General features: G+C 39.5%; 1 protein-coding gene across 1 annotated transcript in view; it reads right to left on the bottom strand.

Annotated features, from left to right (window-relative positions):
• The window catches only part of FAT4 (FAT atypical cadherin 4), a 139,206-nt gene that overhangs the window by 41,772 nt on the left and 79,346 nt on the right, over positions 1 to 18,088 (bottom strand). Inside the window, exons 5-7 of the mRNA XM_034063071.1 lie at positions 15,217 to 16,139; positions 14,104 to 14,278; positions 1,039 to 1,219 (exon numbers count right to left, since the gene is read on the bottom strand). Coding sequence (XP_033918962.1) covers positions 1,039 to 1,219; positions 14,104 to 14,278; positions 15,217 to 16,139 — 1,279 coding nt within the window. The remainder of the gene's footprint in view (positions 1 to 1,038; positions 1,220 to 14,103; positions 14,279 to 15,216; positions 16,140 to 18,088) is intronic.

Here is an 18,088-nt window from a genome sequence, read left to right as displayed (position 1 = left end):
CCCAAAGTCAATTTTTGTAGCAAAGTCATTGATGACATTTGAAAAGTACATCTTCCTCTTCCCCACCAATCCCTTCAATTAATTTTTAAAATGTCTGTCAGCCTCCAAGAACAACAGTTTCTAGGTTCTTCAGAAATACATTTTAAAATATTTATATTATATCTGTTAACTCTATCCTTCATCACAAGGTCTCAGCTCTAAAAGCTATGCTAAAGAGAATGCAAAAGCCTTTCCAAAGGCTACACAGGCTGATGGCATCAGTAATAATGATCATTCACAGCCTATATCCTATTTCTTTATGCAGAGAAGGTATACAGAAAGACTGCAAGCTGAAGCGTTTAATCCATTTATGATAGAGCAGTCTTCAAATATCTGAAGGGGGCCTATAGGGATGCTGGGGAGGTACTACTCATTAGGGACTGTAGTGATAGGACAACGGGTAACGGGTTGAAACTTAAACAGCAGAGGTTTAGATTGGATATAAGAAAGAAATTCTTTACTGTTAGGGTGGTGAGGCACTGGAATGCATTGCCCAGGGAGGTCATGAATGCTCCATCCCTGGCAGTGTTCAAGGGCAGGTTGGACAGAGCCTTGGGTGCCATGGTTTAGTGTGAGGTGTCCCTGCCCTTGGCAGAGGGGTTGGAACTAGATGATCTTAAGGTCCTTTCCAACCCTAACTATTCTATGATTCTATATTTTTGGAGTTTTAGGGTTCCTTAACTTTTGTAATTTTTGTCTATCTCTACACTTATTGAGAAATATAAATCTAGCCCAATACATTCGGGTGTAAATTAAACTAATTTGCTTTTACTTGGTGAAAAAATGAAACAACACTGCAACTGTACTTGTCCTTAATGTAATTCTAAAAGCCTACAAACAAAAAAAAAAGGCCAGATGCACCAAAACAATTTAGCTACACATATACAGCTGTACATTTGTGTTTTATACCTTTATGGCATGGTGGTGATGGACACTGGGGGAAAAAAAGAATCTTCAGGCAAGGTATGAGGCAGTATTCACACACAGCAAATGACCTACCTAATGACAGCATTTGTAGAAGCATCAGCATCTGAGGAGTTTACCAGCAAAATATCTGTCCCTGTAGGAGCATCCTCAGGAACAGTAGCGGAATACATGTTAAAGGCAAATGTGGGGACATTGTCATTGACATCATCCACTGTGACAGCAATGGTTCCAGTGCCAGTGAGGGCAGGAGAGCCTGAAAGTAAAGTGGGATACAAAATGCTAGAGGTTACAAATATCACCATTCTAATCCGAGGTCTGCCATCCCTGATTTAAAGGCTCACGCTTGAGCATGTCACAGTTCAAAGAGCAAGAAAGGCAGTTCAACACACAGAGCAGGGCAGATTTGTTTCAAAGGCATCTTAAAATACAAGCTGTGAAAGAAAAAAAATAAAGCTAAAAAGAAGTTATTTTTCTTGCTCTATTTAATTCCAGAAATATTTTGTAATACTAGCTCAGTGGAAAAAAGATGGTCTTGGAACTGCTCAGAAGCCTTCCTGTAACAATTAGGACCAATTTGAACATGTGGCTGTCTTTCCTATTTCTCTAAGAGAAGACATTCAAAGGTGGCACACTGACAACTATTGAAGACTCCAGCCCTCAATTTATTTATCCACAGAACAGAGTGGAAACAGCAGCAAACCCGAGTTTTCTGCATGGATTTTCCACTGCTGGTTGCACCCCTGACCTGGGGAGACTTCTCTGACTGAGTGAGAAGGTTGCAGAGTCTCCAGCCCTATTCTGACTCAATTTCTCCATAGAAACAACCATCTATAGCAGCAAATAATGCCTGCTCAGATATCATATTGGCTCACAGGAAATCAGATTGAACTTATTTAACCTATGGCTTTCATCCTCCTTTTTATTCTAATACTTAACTCTGAGGAGCAGAAAGGAGTGAGAAATAGCATGTTTATTCATGTGCAACTTCTCAGTATTTATTCCCTTAAGGTTTTCTTTTGTCAAATCCAAAAATAAAAGACAATGGAAGAGTTTTTAAAGTTCATACGAGTTTCACCAGTCTATTATACTTATTTTCAGGCAAGAATCAGCAAGACGTTTTCTAACCAAATGCAACCCTGAAAAAAGGGGGATCATTTCTTTCTGTGAAAATATAACAAAAAGGAGGAGTGAAACATAAAATACCTGAGTTATGACCCCTTTAACTCAAAACACATATGATGACCATGCCTGTTTCACCCAAGATTGTGTCACTTTCCCCTTCAAACCCAAATAGATACAACAAAATTCAACATTTGCTGGACTGGGAAAAAATGTGATGATAATGAAATGCTCATGGCCAGAGATTAGTTCAAGTCCTTGCTGCAAGCAAGCACATCACACGGAGCTGCCATTTGATGGAACACAGTCAGCACCCGTGTGACTGCCCTGGTCCTTCTAACCCCACAGATGATCAGGTTGCTGCTACCCGAGGTTTTTGCTGTATCTCAACCTTAGAACTAGGAAGGAGGCAGGCACTGCTTTCAGGTCTCATGTGGTCCTGGCAAGGGCTCTTGTACACCAAGTTCTTGCAGAAAAGAAGAAATAATGACCAATTCCCTACACATTAACCCTTGCAGGTTGAAGTACCACCATGTTGCATCAAGGGAAGAAGCCAAGAGCAGCTCCTGCACAGGAAGGGGGTTTTTCACTGTGAAATACTTCAAAGCAACTTGGCTTAATGCACAAATGGACTGAACAAAAGAGCTTCCAATTGAAAGGTGGTATAAATCTCACAAGGCTGACTTTAAGCCTGCCAATTGGATGGGATGGATCATGATGGCAAGGAAGGAGTATGCAAGCCAAACAGTACAGGTTTCATGCCACAGCCATGCACAATGGAGGCCTTTCTCTGCTCTAGTCTGAGGTAATTCATTTTCCCAATTAATATACTTTCAGCCAGGAAGGTTACATTAAGGCAATAAGTCTTACTCATTTTTTACCCTTCCCACCACCCCCAATTTTGTCATTTAGCCAAGCACGTATAGATAGAAAAGACTGCAAAAGTGTTCTTGATTGCTGAAATATTGCCTGTGGAATGTTTATTATTACTGCATTAAATGAAACAAAGTCTTCAGCAGTGTTTGCTGCATGTGTCACCAAGCTCCGGCCTTCCAAACACATTTAATTGACATTCATCTTGCACCTAATGAAATTAAAAGTTGAAAGTTGTTAAATTTCACAGGTGATTAAACAATTTATATATAATTCAGAAATTAATCTTGGGTAATTCCCATTCAAAGAGCATCAGGAATGCAATTCAGTCTGGAGAAGAAAGTTAAATGGCAGCTAAAAACTGTAACTCATTGTTTTAAATGTATCTGCTAACACAAAGCGCCACCACTGGAAAATTCACACTGTCAGTTTATTCACAAAAATGAACTGCAGTGGCAGTGCCTCTAAAGGTAACAGAACACTGGGGCAATTGGACCAGCTCTAGCAGCTTTTGACTTAGCCATTTGACTCCATCCATCTCCAGTCCCCTTTTCCTCTGAGGAATCTGAATTTGCAGGGTACCAACCAAATGCTCCAAAGGTCAAATCCCATCCCTCGCCTCTTACCCCCTTATATATTCCATTCCATTATACTTCGACTCCACTTCCCAATTGGATTCACCTACAAGGTGCTGTACAGCACTGTATTTATATTTAGCCTCAGAGAAGTGAATAAACCAGGCACAGTTGAGCACCATACTAATAAAATTAGCTAGAGTAATGTAAATAACCCAGCTCCCATTCAGCACCAGCTTGTGGCTGCATTGTGCTCACAGAAACATCCCAGAAGTGCAATATTAATTCAGCTGTTTGTAACATACCAAGTCACCGCTCTTCGGTTCAAAACCCCAAATCTTTTTAATTCTGCTTAGATGGAAAGACTCACATATTTAGATTGGTTTCCTGTCTATGTAGTTATCCAGATGCATTTTTGTTCCTCTAAGTAAAACATCACGTCCACAAATTTACTCCTTCACTTTATTACACTGAAAGATAAAGTTGAGATTTCACACAGAGTCCTCAATGCTTTTATTCACTTGGAACTGAAATGACTAGCTCACATTTCTGCAGTTACTGAGAAATATAAGAAGAGGAAATTACAAATGAAGTAATTTTATATGGAAAAGAAATAGCCTGGGGCTTGATTATACCGTCCTCAGTGAACTTTCAGTGAAAGTTGTGCTTGCATAAGGACCACAGAATTCGGCCCCTGGTAATAAGTAGGTTTCATAAAATGTACATGTCATATTTGTGGTGAGAGGAGTAGTTTCCATGGTCAGGCTGGGTTCCCAGATTTCTTAGTTTTGCTTCGATAGCAAATCTTCCCCAAGTCTGTTATTCCTATTATGATAAAGCATCATCCCTTTCTTCTTCAAACTGCACTTAATATTTTGCATAAAGAAGCATAGTAAATTTTGTGTTAATCCTAAAATATAAGCCAAACACTCAAGATGTTCAAGTTCAGTGAATATAATATCTTTAAAATTTAAAAGATGATGACTATTATTATTATTATTTTGATTCTCTCATCTCTGTGTGCTGTGACCTGTTCTAGGAACTGAGCAGTTTATTTTCAAGGTGACAGCTGTACATATACATTAAGCAGACAGTCCTGCAAACGTCCACACGTCATTGTGGAAATAAAGATTAACCTGGGATAGTGTCAAAATAGTAACACTGAGTTCAGGAAGAAAATTGCTTCCCACGGATATTCTTCCAAAAAAATTAAGCTTTTTTGCTTACATCTGCAAATAAACATGTGTCTGGGACGAAGAGAAGGAGCAGAGCTTGGGAGCCTGCTCATAGGAGGCCCGCGGTGGAAGATGAGTTGCAGGGAAAGGTTACAAGAGGCCACCTTGGGCCTGGCCAGCGCTGGGCTGTGGCTCCCCTCACTACCAGGGCATTTGAGAAGCTGACATGAAGAAATGGCTGCAGGGGGCTCAGGGGTGAGCAGGCAGCAGCACAAAAGCAGAACCACTCCTTTCAGCAACTGGGAAAAGACCTACAAGCTGTCTTCTGCCCCATTCACCAGTGCTTATTTGCGGCTGGTCACCACAAAAATATGACGATATCAGGTATGTCTCAGCTTAGAAATTATAATGAGCCCTCTCAAGTTTTTTCTCCCTCTGTTCAGGAGAAGGGTGATGAAAAATATTGGCTATGTGTAGCAATGCAAGTAGAAGAAAGGAAACTAAATGCAGGAAGGTGAGGGTAGCAAGACATTGGAACAGGCTGCCCAGAGAAGCTGTGGCTGCCCCATCCCTGGCAGTGTTCAAGGCCAGGTTGGATGGGGCTTGGAGCAACCTGGTATAGTGGAAGGTGCCTCTGCCTGTGGCAGGAGGTTGGAACTGGATGAGCTTTAAAGGTCCCTTCTAACCCAAACCATTCCATGATTCTACAATTCTATGACCGTGGGAAAAAGTATCATTTAACCTGACAATTCCTACTCCTCAAATGCAGGATAACCAGCAAAGAGAGGGCAATACGCATTTCTGGGCATCATAATTCACTCATTCCCCTAATTTGTGCTAATGCTGAGGAGCCACAAAGTGGCTCTTGGGCTTTTAGGATGAACCTAAAGACTGCATTCACTTTTGTCTAGGGCTACTCATGCACCCTCAAAAGAAGGGAGTACCACATGCTGTCTTCATCCTCCCTTCTCCTTGGGAAGAAGGAAGGTTTGGGGCTCCCTGTATCCCCAAATGCATTGTAAGTTCAGCTCTCCACACCATAGCTGGACACTAGCATGAGCAGGGAATGATAAGAGTACTTAGTGGACTGGTGTCATGAAAGAAAGCAATTGAAGGAAACTTGCAAAGCCATTGAACTTCTTCAATAAAGCTCAGAAAAAGATGATGCTATTGTAAATTATCTTGGCTGCATAGTACTGTGTGGCTCACAGTGAAAATTAGAAATAGGAGAATGTGTTCAGCACGTTATTCACATATTGTCTGATGCTTTAATGGCTTCTTAGTCCTGTCCATGCCATGGTTAGCACAGCAGACAGTAAAACTATCATTCCTTTCAGAAACTAGGAACTCAAAGGCTTTGCCAGCATAAAAATATCAAAATTAAGTGCTAGAAAGCTAACAATAAAGCAAAAAAACCTACAGGTACATTTCACCAAAAAGAAAAAAAGGGATTAAAATTAAATAAAATGAATCTAAATGACTAATCAAAACTCATACTACAGGCAGTTTACCATGTTTTGTGGTAAATTAAACACATCATTACCCTGAAAATTGGAAAGTGATTTAACAGAAATGGAATTTTTGCCTCACTGAAATGTGTTGCTTTGCAACAAAGCGGATTTCACTTCTCCAGTCAACACTCAATGAATGATTCCCAGGACTAAAAGTTGTGTGTGCTATTACAAAGCATTAACTTTTTCACTCAAGTAAACAGGGCCTTTCTCAAAAGAAAGCAGTCAAACCTTCTAAATGCATTTAAACACAGACAGAGCATGCTGAGCCTCACACAACTGGTGAGTTTTAAAATAAATATGGATACAGAGTAAGTTGAGATGCAAGTAGCCTGCATTATGCTTTGGATTTCTAGTGCACACAAAGCTTAATCTGAAATGTGGATGACCGTAAATTAACTTATTTACTGGGAACACAAAAGATGCCACATTTGCAAAATGAGAAAAATAAGTAGTTCTTTTTACAAGATTGCACCACAAATATTCATCCTGGCTGAATGGTTATGTTGACTGTATTTTGTTTTCTTCTTACTCAATTTTTCACTACAGGCTTTCATGCTAAGTCTTCAAAAACTTGTGAACCTAGTATATTTTGAGACAAAAGCTGATATATGTAGTTAAGAAACAAACATATTCAGAAGCTTAGAACGTAGCACTACTCACATGCAGTTCAGCAGGTGACTGGTGATTGAGGCCTGCAGGAACCCAGATTTTCCAGATTTGCAAGTGCATCAAATCTGAGGGTTTTCTCATAGTTAGATACAAACCAGTTATTCCCAAAGCTGATTTAACAGAGCTTGTACTTCAAAAAAACCAAGAAACCTCTTGGGATACGGCTGTACTTTTGCGAGGATTATATGACAAGAGAAAAAAAAATGTTTTCTGTACTTCACTAGAAAACTCTGTATTTTCCCTCATCTACCAGCCTCAGTAAACTGGCAGAAAGCAGACCTAAATTTGGGAACATAAGCCATCAAAAAGGAAAAACAAAAAAAATATCACTAGGACAAGAGTACACCCTTATTCAAGCAATGACATATTGAGCTGTGCTTAGACTGATGCTCGTGCAGAAACACACATACTTACAAAGGCTTTGACAGTGCAAAAGAAATCCTTGTCTCAAATAGTGATGTGAGATGGAATCTCTTATTTGTTTTCTATCCATATGATTTTTAAATTTGGATAGTTTCGTATCAAAATTCCTGACTGACTGCAATCCTATGAATTCACTGCGCTTTGCAATGTCACAACAGGAGCAACATTACATTGCAAGACATTTAAAGTGCTTTTGAAAGGATGGACTTGCACCCTCACACAGAGGCAGGTTTCAGGCCTCTAGTGCAGATATACATTTCCTTATCCCTGCTCTCTTCCTCTGACCTCTTCATTACATTACCTGCAGCTGTTCACCTGAAAAGGAAAATTAAAAAAACAAAAAAGCACTGTGGCACTGTTATAGAGCTGGGCCTACTGGAACACAGGTACAGAGAGAGAACAAAACACTTGCAATAAAGCAAATGCATAGTATACATTTAGCACAACTTCCATTTAACAATCTCTTTCTACACATACACATGCACATTATCATAAGCTCATTACTTAGACATCTTAAAAATGGTAACTAATATATCCCTCCAGTGCAGTGTTTTTCCTCATTGCTGCTTTTGTTTAGTGAATCTCAAAATGCATGAAGGAAAGGCCAAAAGAGTCCTGCCTCACCACACTCAGCATGAGCTGGAGACAGGACTCCTGACGTTAGCAGATGGCAGTTAGTGACTTGTGGCTGTCAGGTTGTGTTCTCCTTCCACAGAAGGCACAAGCACTAATCCCATTTGCCATAACCCCTTGACATACATTTGTAATCTATTAACATCAAAGGTACAGCTTGTTGGAGACAGTGCTCAGAAAAGAGACATGTAGGTATCGCTGGTTTCTTAGCCAGAACTGCATTTATTTCCAGAGCAAGAAGTGGCCTTCTTCCCAATACATTTCAGAAAATAAATCTTTAAGGAAACTTTTTCACAGCTGAATATACAGGTCATAACGAAACCTGGTGATCTCCCTGTGCCCACCATGCAGGCAGTTCCAGAAGGATGGGCATGACCATGGATGGCACTGCCAAGGCCTCTGGCCATCCAAGCAAGATTCAAAGAAAGGGGAACCACGACTTAGAAAGGCAAAGACATTTTAAAAAGTATTGTCTTAAAACCACCAAATTACTTCTCCTTGTCATAAGTTATTGCTGTAAATAGAAAAAAGAGAGAAGTTGGCTCCTGCAGAGACTGCTGACTGAGGCAATTTTTGAGTGCTTGTGACTCCTGAATATCCCACAGTGAAATTCCTGTAATGCATAATTTTGAATTATGTTTTAAAACCACCCTGTAAAAATAGTGAAGATTAACCAGCAGGGTAAGTGTTCGGGCCATATGTACACATTTTACTTGTTTTATCCTTGCAATTAAGGCTCCTCGAAATCATAGCTTTGTATTTGAAGAAAGAGCTAGAAAGATTTGATTCTATTAGGTGCAATGTCTAATTTTAAAAATTATTTAAGATTATCAAGACTGGAAAAAAATCTAGTATTTCTCTAAGGCTGAGAAATTGCATAGCATAATGACTGCTCTAGTTACTTTATTCTTCTGCAAAACAAATAACATTCAGCACATTTGAAATAGAATTTCATATAAAGTGATGTTAGTAGAAGCATAATAATTTTAACTTAATTTTTGTTTAAAATTTCTAAACTAATCATAGCAAGACAGATGGAGAGATAAGAGAGGAAATGTAACAGCCTGAAAATTTACAACAATTTAATCTTCCTTGATATTTTCAATGATACTAAATCCTTCATATTAAGCATTATATTCTAGCTTGTTTTCCAGTTTAAATAAATCTACCTGAAACAATTTTCAGGGATATAACAGCTTTTTCACCCCTCAAACTATACCAAGAAGTTAAGAACTAACAATGAAACAAAAAAGCATAAAACAAGACCATACAAGAGAGAAATCATTATGTCACCTGATAGCCATCAAGGTAAACACGTCAAGTTTATGTAGCTCACCGAAGCCTGAAGTGATGTGTATAGGTAGACATAGCACAGAAAGCATGGAAAACAGGACAGTTCTAACTGAAATTTGTGAGTTGCTTGTTTGGTTTGACAGCACCAAGACTAAAAAATAGCTGAATTTGTTTTCAAAATACAACTTAGTCTTTCCAGGCAACATCTTTTTGCACAGAAGACTGCCTGTAAATTAAAAATACAGTGTATGCTAAGAAAACACTATGAGTATAAATGCTTTTAAGCCCAGCTACATAAGTCTCACACAAAGTTAACCCTCAAGATTCCTTCTTACCATTACTAGAAAAAACTTACATTACTTACAAGTCCTTTACTTGTCACTTCAAACTGAGAAACGTATGCAAATGTGTTAAACCCCAATACAACTACATTATCAGATTTCATTTGATTTCAGGATTGAAAGGAACTCAGAAGACAATTCCTGAGAAGGATATAACCTTTCTGCTTGGTTGCCCTCCTGCACCACTGAAGGAAAGAATGCACAAGTCAGGGACCAACATTTTCTAAAGAAAAACACATGACTGTTTTACATACAGGCCAAGGATGTATACACAGAGCAGCTAACTAAATATAATAATCAGTCCACTAATTAATTTCTTTCAGAACTATTTATCTAAATCACTAAATTATTTATTAAAAATATATTAAAACACCCACAGGAACACAGATTCTAATTAGAAACATCACATTTTGATTTTGATTTTATTGTGTTAACATGCCATTCTGACCAACCAAATCAAGAGATGGTGGCTGCAGTTTATTTAAACAGTAGTCCCGGGCAGCTAGCAGGCTTCCAGATGTGCTACTCAACATCCCTGCAACCAATAAATAAAAGGAAGACTGTTGGAATGTTAACATTTGTCCAGAAAATTGCTCAAATCATTAAAGACAGGGATGATAAAAGCAGCTGCACCAGTTCTTGTCATGCTGCCAGAGCTGAATGTTTACCCAGCACTGCATCCCCACCAGATGGGGTGAAAAAAACCCAAACTTTAGAAACTGACTTTTCCCAACTGTTTGCCATGAAGAAAGGCACAGCAAAAATTATTTATGTGGTAGAAACAGACCTGTAAAGACACATTCAAATAGTCACATGTAGGTTTCTTGGCGTTTATGTTAGCAGACATTTTGGGGGAGCATCTGCAATCTAAATACTATCATGTTATTCCACAGTCCATCTTTTTGCTTGCCATCATATTCATAATTAATGCACTCTGGTCTTACAGCTTGTGCTGCAAGAGAGGCTCTGAATGGGAATGGCTGAACTTTGGGATTGAATTATGCTTACTTCTTGAGGAGAGTTACAGGTGTCCAACTGTGGAAGATGCTGTGCATTCCTAGTGATGTACACTTTGCTTGTCTTTGTAAATCCTCACTGCCTAGAGTGGAAGTCTTATACCTGAGACACAGCAGTAGATAGAACAGGGTGGAAGTGCAGAAGTGAGGGAAGAATGATAATAAAACAAGACTGAAATCAAGAACCTTTGTGCAGGCTGTCTTGTGGAAACTGGGCATGAAGCAGGCTGCATGGCCACAGATCACTGAGCCAAGTGCCAGGAAAACGTTTTATCAGTCTTCTCCCTCCCCCAGAGTGGAGGAAAGACTTTGCCGACCCAAGATCTACCCTGGGTGGAGGATCAGCAGGCAGGGCCAAGGAATAGTTGGGCCAGAGCCAGGAAGATGCATATATCATGACTGACTTCTCTGAGCCTGAGGGGAGCTTTTGCTTGGGAAAGCATTTTTTTTTTCAACTACTGACTGAGTTTCTATTGCTGGTGCATGTGGTCCCACCAGAGTTCCCCATCTGATCTGACTGGCATGCTTAACTGTTAATAATGCAACAACTCTTCTCAAGTGCCCAGGGCTGGGATCTGGCCTCTGGAAGAGCACAGCTGTGCATGACAAAGCACAGAGATTTCTGAGCCATCACAGGAACCGCATCTTATGCAGCCCTGCTAATACAGGCTACAAAGCCCATAAAGTACTGAGGATGAAATAGCAACCATTACCAACGCAGCTGCCCCTTCTGAGGCCACAGATTGCGTACAGTACATTGGACTGACACCTCTAGATAAAAACAATGAAAAATTAAAAATTCTTCTTCTTCCATCAGCTTCCCCATACACAGGCTAGGGTAATACTGTAAGAACCGCAGTCACCAAGTTGCTGAAGTGATAATAAACGTAAGAAAATTAAGAAGTCATTGATTATCTATAGGGAGATCAGGAAGACAGCTAAAACCAAATTGGGAATCCATCAGCTCTTATGTCTAAACGTCCTTCTGCGTATGTATTGTGTCTGCTTCCTTGAAAGAAAAAGAAGTTTTCCATGTGTGTTTCAGATTGAATTGTTTTTACACAAAATCCTTCATTCTAAGTATAATCAAACAAATATAAACTGAGACACACTAAAGAAATAGCTACATTAGGCAAAGAGCTGGACATACCAGTGAGTTTCTTTTATAAATATTCAGTAGCTGCTCAAGCATGTAGTACTCAAACCACCTTTCTTACCCATTTCTAGATTGTGGCATTGCCATTTCTTTTAGAAGCTGCAAATCTTTTAGAAAGGCTTCCTCCCACAGAATATTTTTCTAACTCAATGCCAAATGTCTACAGAAGTACATGTGCATGTTATGTATGATAATGTAATTTACAGTAATTTAAGATTTGAGACACAAAGATAAATGGAAATCCCAGAACCTGTAACTTGGTCCATTTGTTCCACATTACTGTGACATACATGGCTTTATAAGAGGTCCCCAACGAATTACATGCCAGAGTGTTCTTTACCATCTAGACTACTTGAACTCCATATGACTAATTCCAACATGGCAGGGATGCCCTTGAATTTATTAAGTATGTAATATATTTAAAGTACTTTAGTGTTCATTATGACCATGGTCCACATCCTGCTTCCATGAAATTAAGGGAAGTTCTGGCACTGACTTCTGCTGAAGCTGGATATTTACCTGTGATGTTTTAGTTTAGATAAATTGTGACTGAAATGATTTTAAATTGGTATTCTTTGATGGCACACATGCAGCGCAAGTCTTCAGTCTAATTAGAACATGTTATGTTATTCACCAAGTTGGCTGAAAACTATAGCTAAGCGTGGATTTGTCAGATTGTAAACACAGCAGAATGGTTATATGTAACTTCAAGCTACTACTGAACACCTGCTTTTGAATACATTTGCTAGCACCTTTTAACACTGATAACAGGGAATAATAATGTGAGTTAGCTTTATGAGAACACAGCAAAATAAAAAAAAAAAGCAGTTTCATACAGTGTTTACTCAGCATAATATCTATATGTTTACACACAGGAACTAATAAAACTTGCTGCTGTTCTTGTCAGCCCCTTAGGGCAAAGGCCTCAGTCACTTCATGTATTAGTCTCCCCTGGATTATCTGAAACTCAGAGATCTCCCAACACAAATAAATACTTTAATTTGGTATGGTTGGGTAATCTCCTGGATTTCATATTTTTTAGGAACCATATTCTAGGAAAAAAGATTGTGCTCTTGTCAGACTATTGGCTTACAGTGCTAGGCATGGAATGCAACTGTCTTCTGCTCCCATCTTCTTCCAAGGATAATAATTGTTGGCTCTATGACACCCCTTATCAGTTCAGCCTTTGGATATTTCATATGTAGACCCAGTTATGTACAGCCCTAACTGACTCCTGCTGACTTGGACTTGGGAGAGTAAACAGACATCAAGGATATGCTCCCCCTTACGAAACCAGCCTCAGCTTCTGAAGGAATAATAAGTGTGGTTGAAGCCCAAGCAAGTCAAAGTCACAAGTGAGCAGTTTGCAACTATAAAGTAATGAAAAGCCAGCATAAAAAATACAAAGCATACAGTTATCTCTATCCAAAGTGCAAGACAAATGCTACATCCAGTCCTAAAATCGTGTATTGCAGATTCAGCTGTGCTCAGGCTGTGAAATACCTGACTGCTGCTGCAATAGGAAAATATAAGCCATATGTATTGTCATTGATACAAGATATGGCACACAATATGGCAGAAAACAGAATTGTATCCACTTGTCAACAAGCTGACAAGTTTCCTTCTATTTTTGGTATTAGAAATTAAGAACAAGTTCTGCAGTAAATTAAATCCATCAGACCATGGGGGACCGTAGATCAATCCAGAATATGATGCAGGATGACTTTGTTACTAATATTCACACCGAATCTGAAAACAGAATATTGTGCTCTGATGACTCAAGTGAAAGTGTAATTAATCTTCATAACATCAATCCACATACCATTTTAAACTGAGAAAAATTGTATTATACTTAGAATTCTGGAGCAAATGTATGACTGGAGGCTGAGCAAAGCAGAAAATTTAAATTTGATAAGCAAATTATGTTGCTTTCAGACATAAGATTTTGGTAAGATTATTTGAGTGGTCCATAGCTGTTTTATGGCTGTTGATTTGACCTGTTTGCACTTTTCTGATTACAACATTTTATTGGATTTTACTGTTATTTATATTGGGTTTTTTATTGCAATGCATGAGGTTCTTATGACCTAGGTAGGACCACTTACTACTGCAGGGAAAGAAATCAACCTACCTAAATTTGTAGTGAGTCCTACTACCAGAAAACTAGAGACAAGGAAAAAACCCCCCCGATTTCCAGAAATCATTTGACATCAGGTAAGCCCAGCTCTTCCTACAGAAATCTAAACTGCAGCTTGTGTATGAATCTCCATCCACTAAAATTCCAAACCATCATGAAAATATTTCTTTTCTATCCTGAATGCAATGCTTTCAAGTGACCACTTTGCATTACCTGCATCAGCAGCCGTGATCAGTAGCGTGTACTGTTCCTTTGCCTCCCGGTCCAGGCTCTGCACCAAGCGCAGCTCTCCACTGGCAGAGAGGGTGAAGGCTCCTTCTTCATTCCCAGCCACCAGCACATAAGTAAGTTTGCTGTTTAGGCCTTGATCATCATCTCTTGCTACAACCTATAAAAGCAGTGCAAACAAGTGGGAAGAAATATCAAGAGCTGTGAATGCAGGGTCTGTGAAATCTGGGACAGAAGAAATAAATGCACCATCCCCCGCAGTGTTCAGGGATGGGCCTGATGGGGCTTTGAGCAACCTGGTCTAGTGGAAGGTGTCCCTGCCCATGGCAGGGGTTGGAACTAGATGATCTTCAAGGTCCCTTCCAACACAAACCATTATATGATTCTATGGTCATCTATGATCCAAAATAACAGATTGAATTAATACAAATGTTTTAAGGGCTAGTATAAATTAGCTATAATTATAAAAATTACTTAACACAGTGATGATGTACTTCAAAGCATAATTTGAAAATATTAAAAAGTTGATTACTTCTTTTTCTCAAGCATAAATACAGTCATGACTTTGCTGGGGCTCAGTGGAAACTACAGATGATCTCGTATAGGCTGAGCCTGATATCAAAGCAAGCACTGCATGTCCTGCTGGCTAAATCCATTTAGTGCTCTTTCAGTGTCTGGCACAGAGCCCCATCCCAAGTAGGCAATGATCATCAGATTGAAAGGTTTGTTGCATGGAAGTTGAGATTGAGTTGAGATATAAAGCAAATTCTTTAAGTCCTGGGGTAGGCAGGAAGATAAGTAGGGAAAACAAATAGAACTCCAAAGCATTCTATAAACTTCTGGTAAAAAAAAAAACAAAATAAAGCAAAATAAAACAGCCAAGCGAAAAACCCTGAAAAAAGCCCACACCAATCAAAAAACCCCACCAAAACAAACAAAAAGGTAAAGGAGCCAACAACCACAGCATGTCAGATTACAGCCAAGAGGCAACTTGTCTCCCACCTTTTCAATTTTGGAGGAAAACACTATACATTAATAACATATCCTGAGGCATGCTAATAGTATTATATGAGATATTTATTTGCTGAACATACGCACCTGAAGAATGACTTTTGGGAGTGTCTCTAAATTCTCAGGGACATTTACAGAGTAGGGAGAAAGTTCAAATGTGGGAATATAATCATTGACATCCTTCAGAATAATACTGACAGTGGTGGTGTCGGTCCTGGGGCTGCTCCCGCGGTCAGACGACTGAACAGTCAGGGTATAGGAGGGATTTTTTTCTCTGTCTAAAGGCTTGGCAACTGTTATCACACCTGTCACAGAATCAATCCGAAACTCATTATTGGCATCTCCACTCACGATGGCATAGCGGACCTGCCCGTTTGTACCTTCATCTCCATCTGCAGCAAACACCTGGATTAAATCCGTCCCTGTTAAAGTATTTTCTCCCACCTCTACTTTATAAAGCTTTTGGGTAAAAAGTGGGTTATTGTCATTAATGTCCAGGACTATAACCACCACATCTGTAGATGAAGAAAGGGATGGGTGGCCCTTGTCTGTGGCTATCACGGTTAAGGTGTAGTTGGACACAGCTTCTCTGTCGAGCTCCCCGGTAAGCCTCACTTCACCATCAATAGTGCCAATGCTGAATTTGTTTCCCAGAGGCCGGAGCAGACTGTATTCGATGTAGCTGTTTGGGCCACTGTCGGGATCGGTCGCCTGTGCTTTAAACACAACCGTGTCTATTGGCGTGTTTTCTGGGACATAGGTCAGCTTCGGGGAGATAAAGCTTGGAGGGCTGTCATTCACATCCAGCAGAATAATGGAAACTTGGGCTGTGCTTGTGTACCTGGAGGCTGGGAGAGGGGCCATGTCGTGGACTTGCACAATGAGGCTGTAGAAAGACTGGCTTTCCCGATCCAAAGGCTTTCTGATGCTCAGCACCCCGCTGTTGTCAATGCCAAACTGCCCGGCACTGTCCCCGGAGGCGATGCTGAAGGACAGCTGTGAATTGGAGCCTGGTGTGGGGAGAAAAGAAAAGTAGACAACATGACTTCCTCCCACTGTCCCAGATATATGTGCTTCTGGCCTCATTTCCTATGGAAATGAGGACTGTATAATTGTGCTGCCTGTTCCACCTCCTTATGACCATTTCTGAATCCATCAGCTAATTTCAGCCCAGTTTCAGAGTGGAGTAGAAGCCTTTGAAATAATTATTTTCTGACAAGAGTTGAAGAAAGAGAGAGGGAAGGATGTTAATTGGAGCAGCCACAGAGGGAGCAGCTGGCTGAGCTTGTCTATGCATTTTATTCAGCAGGAAATGCATGGTGGCAAACAGCATGATTTTTCCCCTGTCTTGGCTAGGGATAAAGGTTTTGAAGGGTTTTCCTTGGGAAACCAAGACTCAATGGTTCTGCTGCTCACTGAACAGCTGTTTTCCTCTCTTTTTCCCAGTTTATCTAAGCAACATTATTATTCATGTAACTATTCCATGAATTCTTCCACCCAATTAAAAAAAGCCACAACCAGAAACTCCCAAGCCTAGTTAGAGCAAGCCAAGTGTGAATACTGGGGAGAGGTATGCTTCCCATATACGGCATAGTATTCCAACACATCAGATAAACAGCCCTCATCTTGTGATCGAAACATAACTAGCAATTATGGTCAAGGGAGAGATTTATAATTCTGGTAAGGGAAATGTACCCTGAATCTTGACAAGGCTGCAAAATTACTTTAAATATGCCATACAGGAAACAAATGTACGTTACTGATTTAACTCCAGAGTTCACTCTAAACAGCTCATTTTTGGGAATACTCAATTGGAATGAGTCTTCTCTCATACAGATATTTCTCTCTCTCTCAAGATATCTATATCTATCTATATAAAAATATCTATCTTGTTCCTATTATAATTAATGTTGAAAATATTGGTTTCTTGTTTTGGCTCATAAGGAGTATGATTTAGGTTTAGTAGATTAACAGACTGTTCACTACTAATTAACCCCTCAGATGTGCTTTTCCATGCAAAGAAACCAAGCTGTCTGCTTAAGCAGATGATTGCTGTGCATTTTGTCATTTTGCTCAGAAGCTCTTTCCCTTCCCACTGAATTGCTTTGATAACAAAATTATTCCTGCATTAGATTTATTAATCTCTGCTGTTGATTATGCTCAGATTTAGGAGCACTAGTTTTAATTATCGTTCCCCCAGCAGCTACTCTAATTGGCATCTTTCCCTCTCTTTTCTTCTCTTGTAGGAACTTAATTATAAAATAACTAGAACCAAACATGAAAGACAAAATATTTCAATGCAATTAAAGAAATTAATACATTTATATGCCAGATATTAGTGTTTCTACATTACTTTGATAAAGTGAAACAGCATGAAAATTTAATGCCAGTCTATTTTTGGTCAGCTGTAGCTGAAGCACTTTCTGGCAATTCAAGATTTTTGTCAATTGACTTTGAGATGGGTAGGAATTAGCTCCTAATGAAGAAAATTACTTTAAAATACTCTTCTCCTCCACCCCCAGAATTTTCTGTGGCATTGTTTGTTTCTATAAAATTTACTGCTTGTTCTTTATCTCACCTCCCTGTACCTTTTCATTCCTTGTCCTGTATTGTCATATAGGTTTAACTGTGAAGCAGGAGAGTTGCTAAAGTATCAGTGAAGCCAGGACTGCACTTAATTAAGTGTTCTTTTTAAACACATTGTGTGGCTCATCCATCCTCTCTCCCCAGGTTTGAAGCTGGGCTTTTCTCAGGGAGAATGTAGGGGCATTCTCTTTGCTGAACTTCGATTTTATTTAATCTGAGGGTTAATTTGTTAAAACTCTGAGTGAGAGGTCAGATAAGGAGCAAGCAATTTCACTATAATGCTCTTTTAAAGGTCTTGTTTCTGTTTTTATTTATTTACTAATGAAACAAGACATAATATCCTACACCCCCCACCATTCTGTAAATACCTGTA

Source organism: Melopsittacus undulatus, chromosome 5 (genome assembly GCF_012275295.1).
Source record: "Melopsittacus undulatus isolate bMelUnd1 chromosome 5, bMelUnd1.mat.Z, whole genome shotgun sequence".
Taxonomy (NCBI): Eukaryota; Metazoa; Chordata; class Aves; order Psittaciformes; family Psittaculidae; genus Melopsittacus; species Melopsittacus undulatus.
The sequence above is the reverse complement of the archived record's forward strand: the minus strand, read 5'-3'. Positions and strand labels throughout refer to the sequence as shown.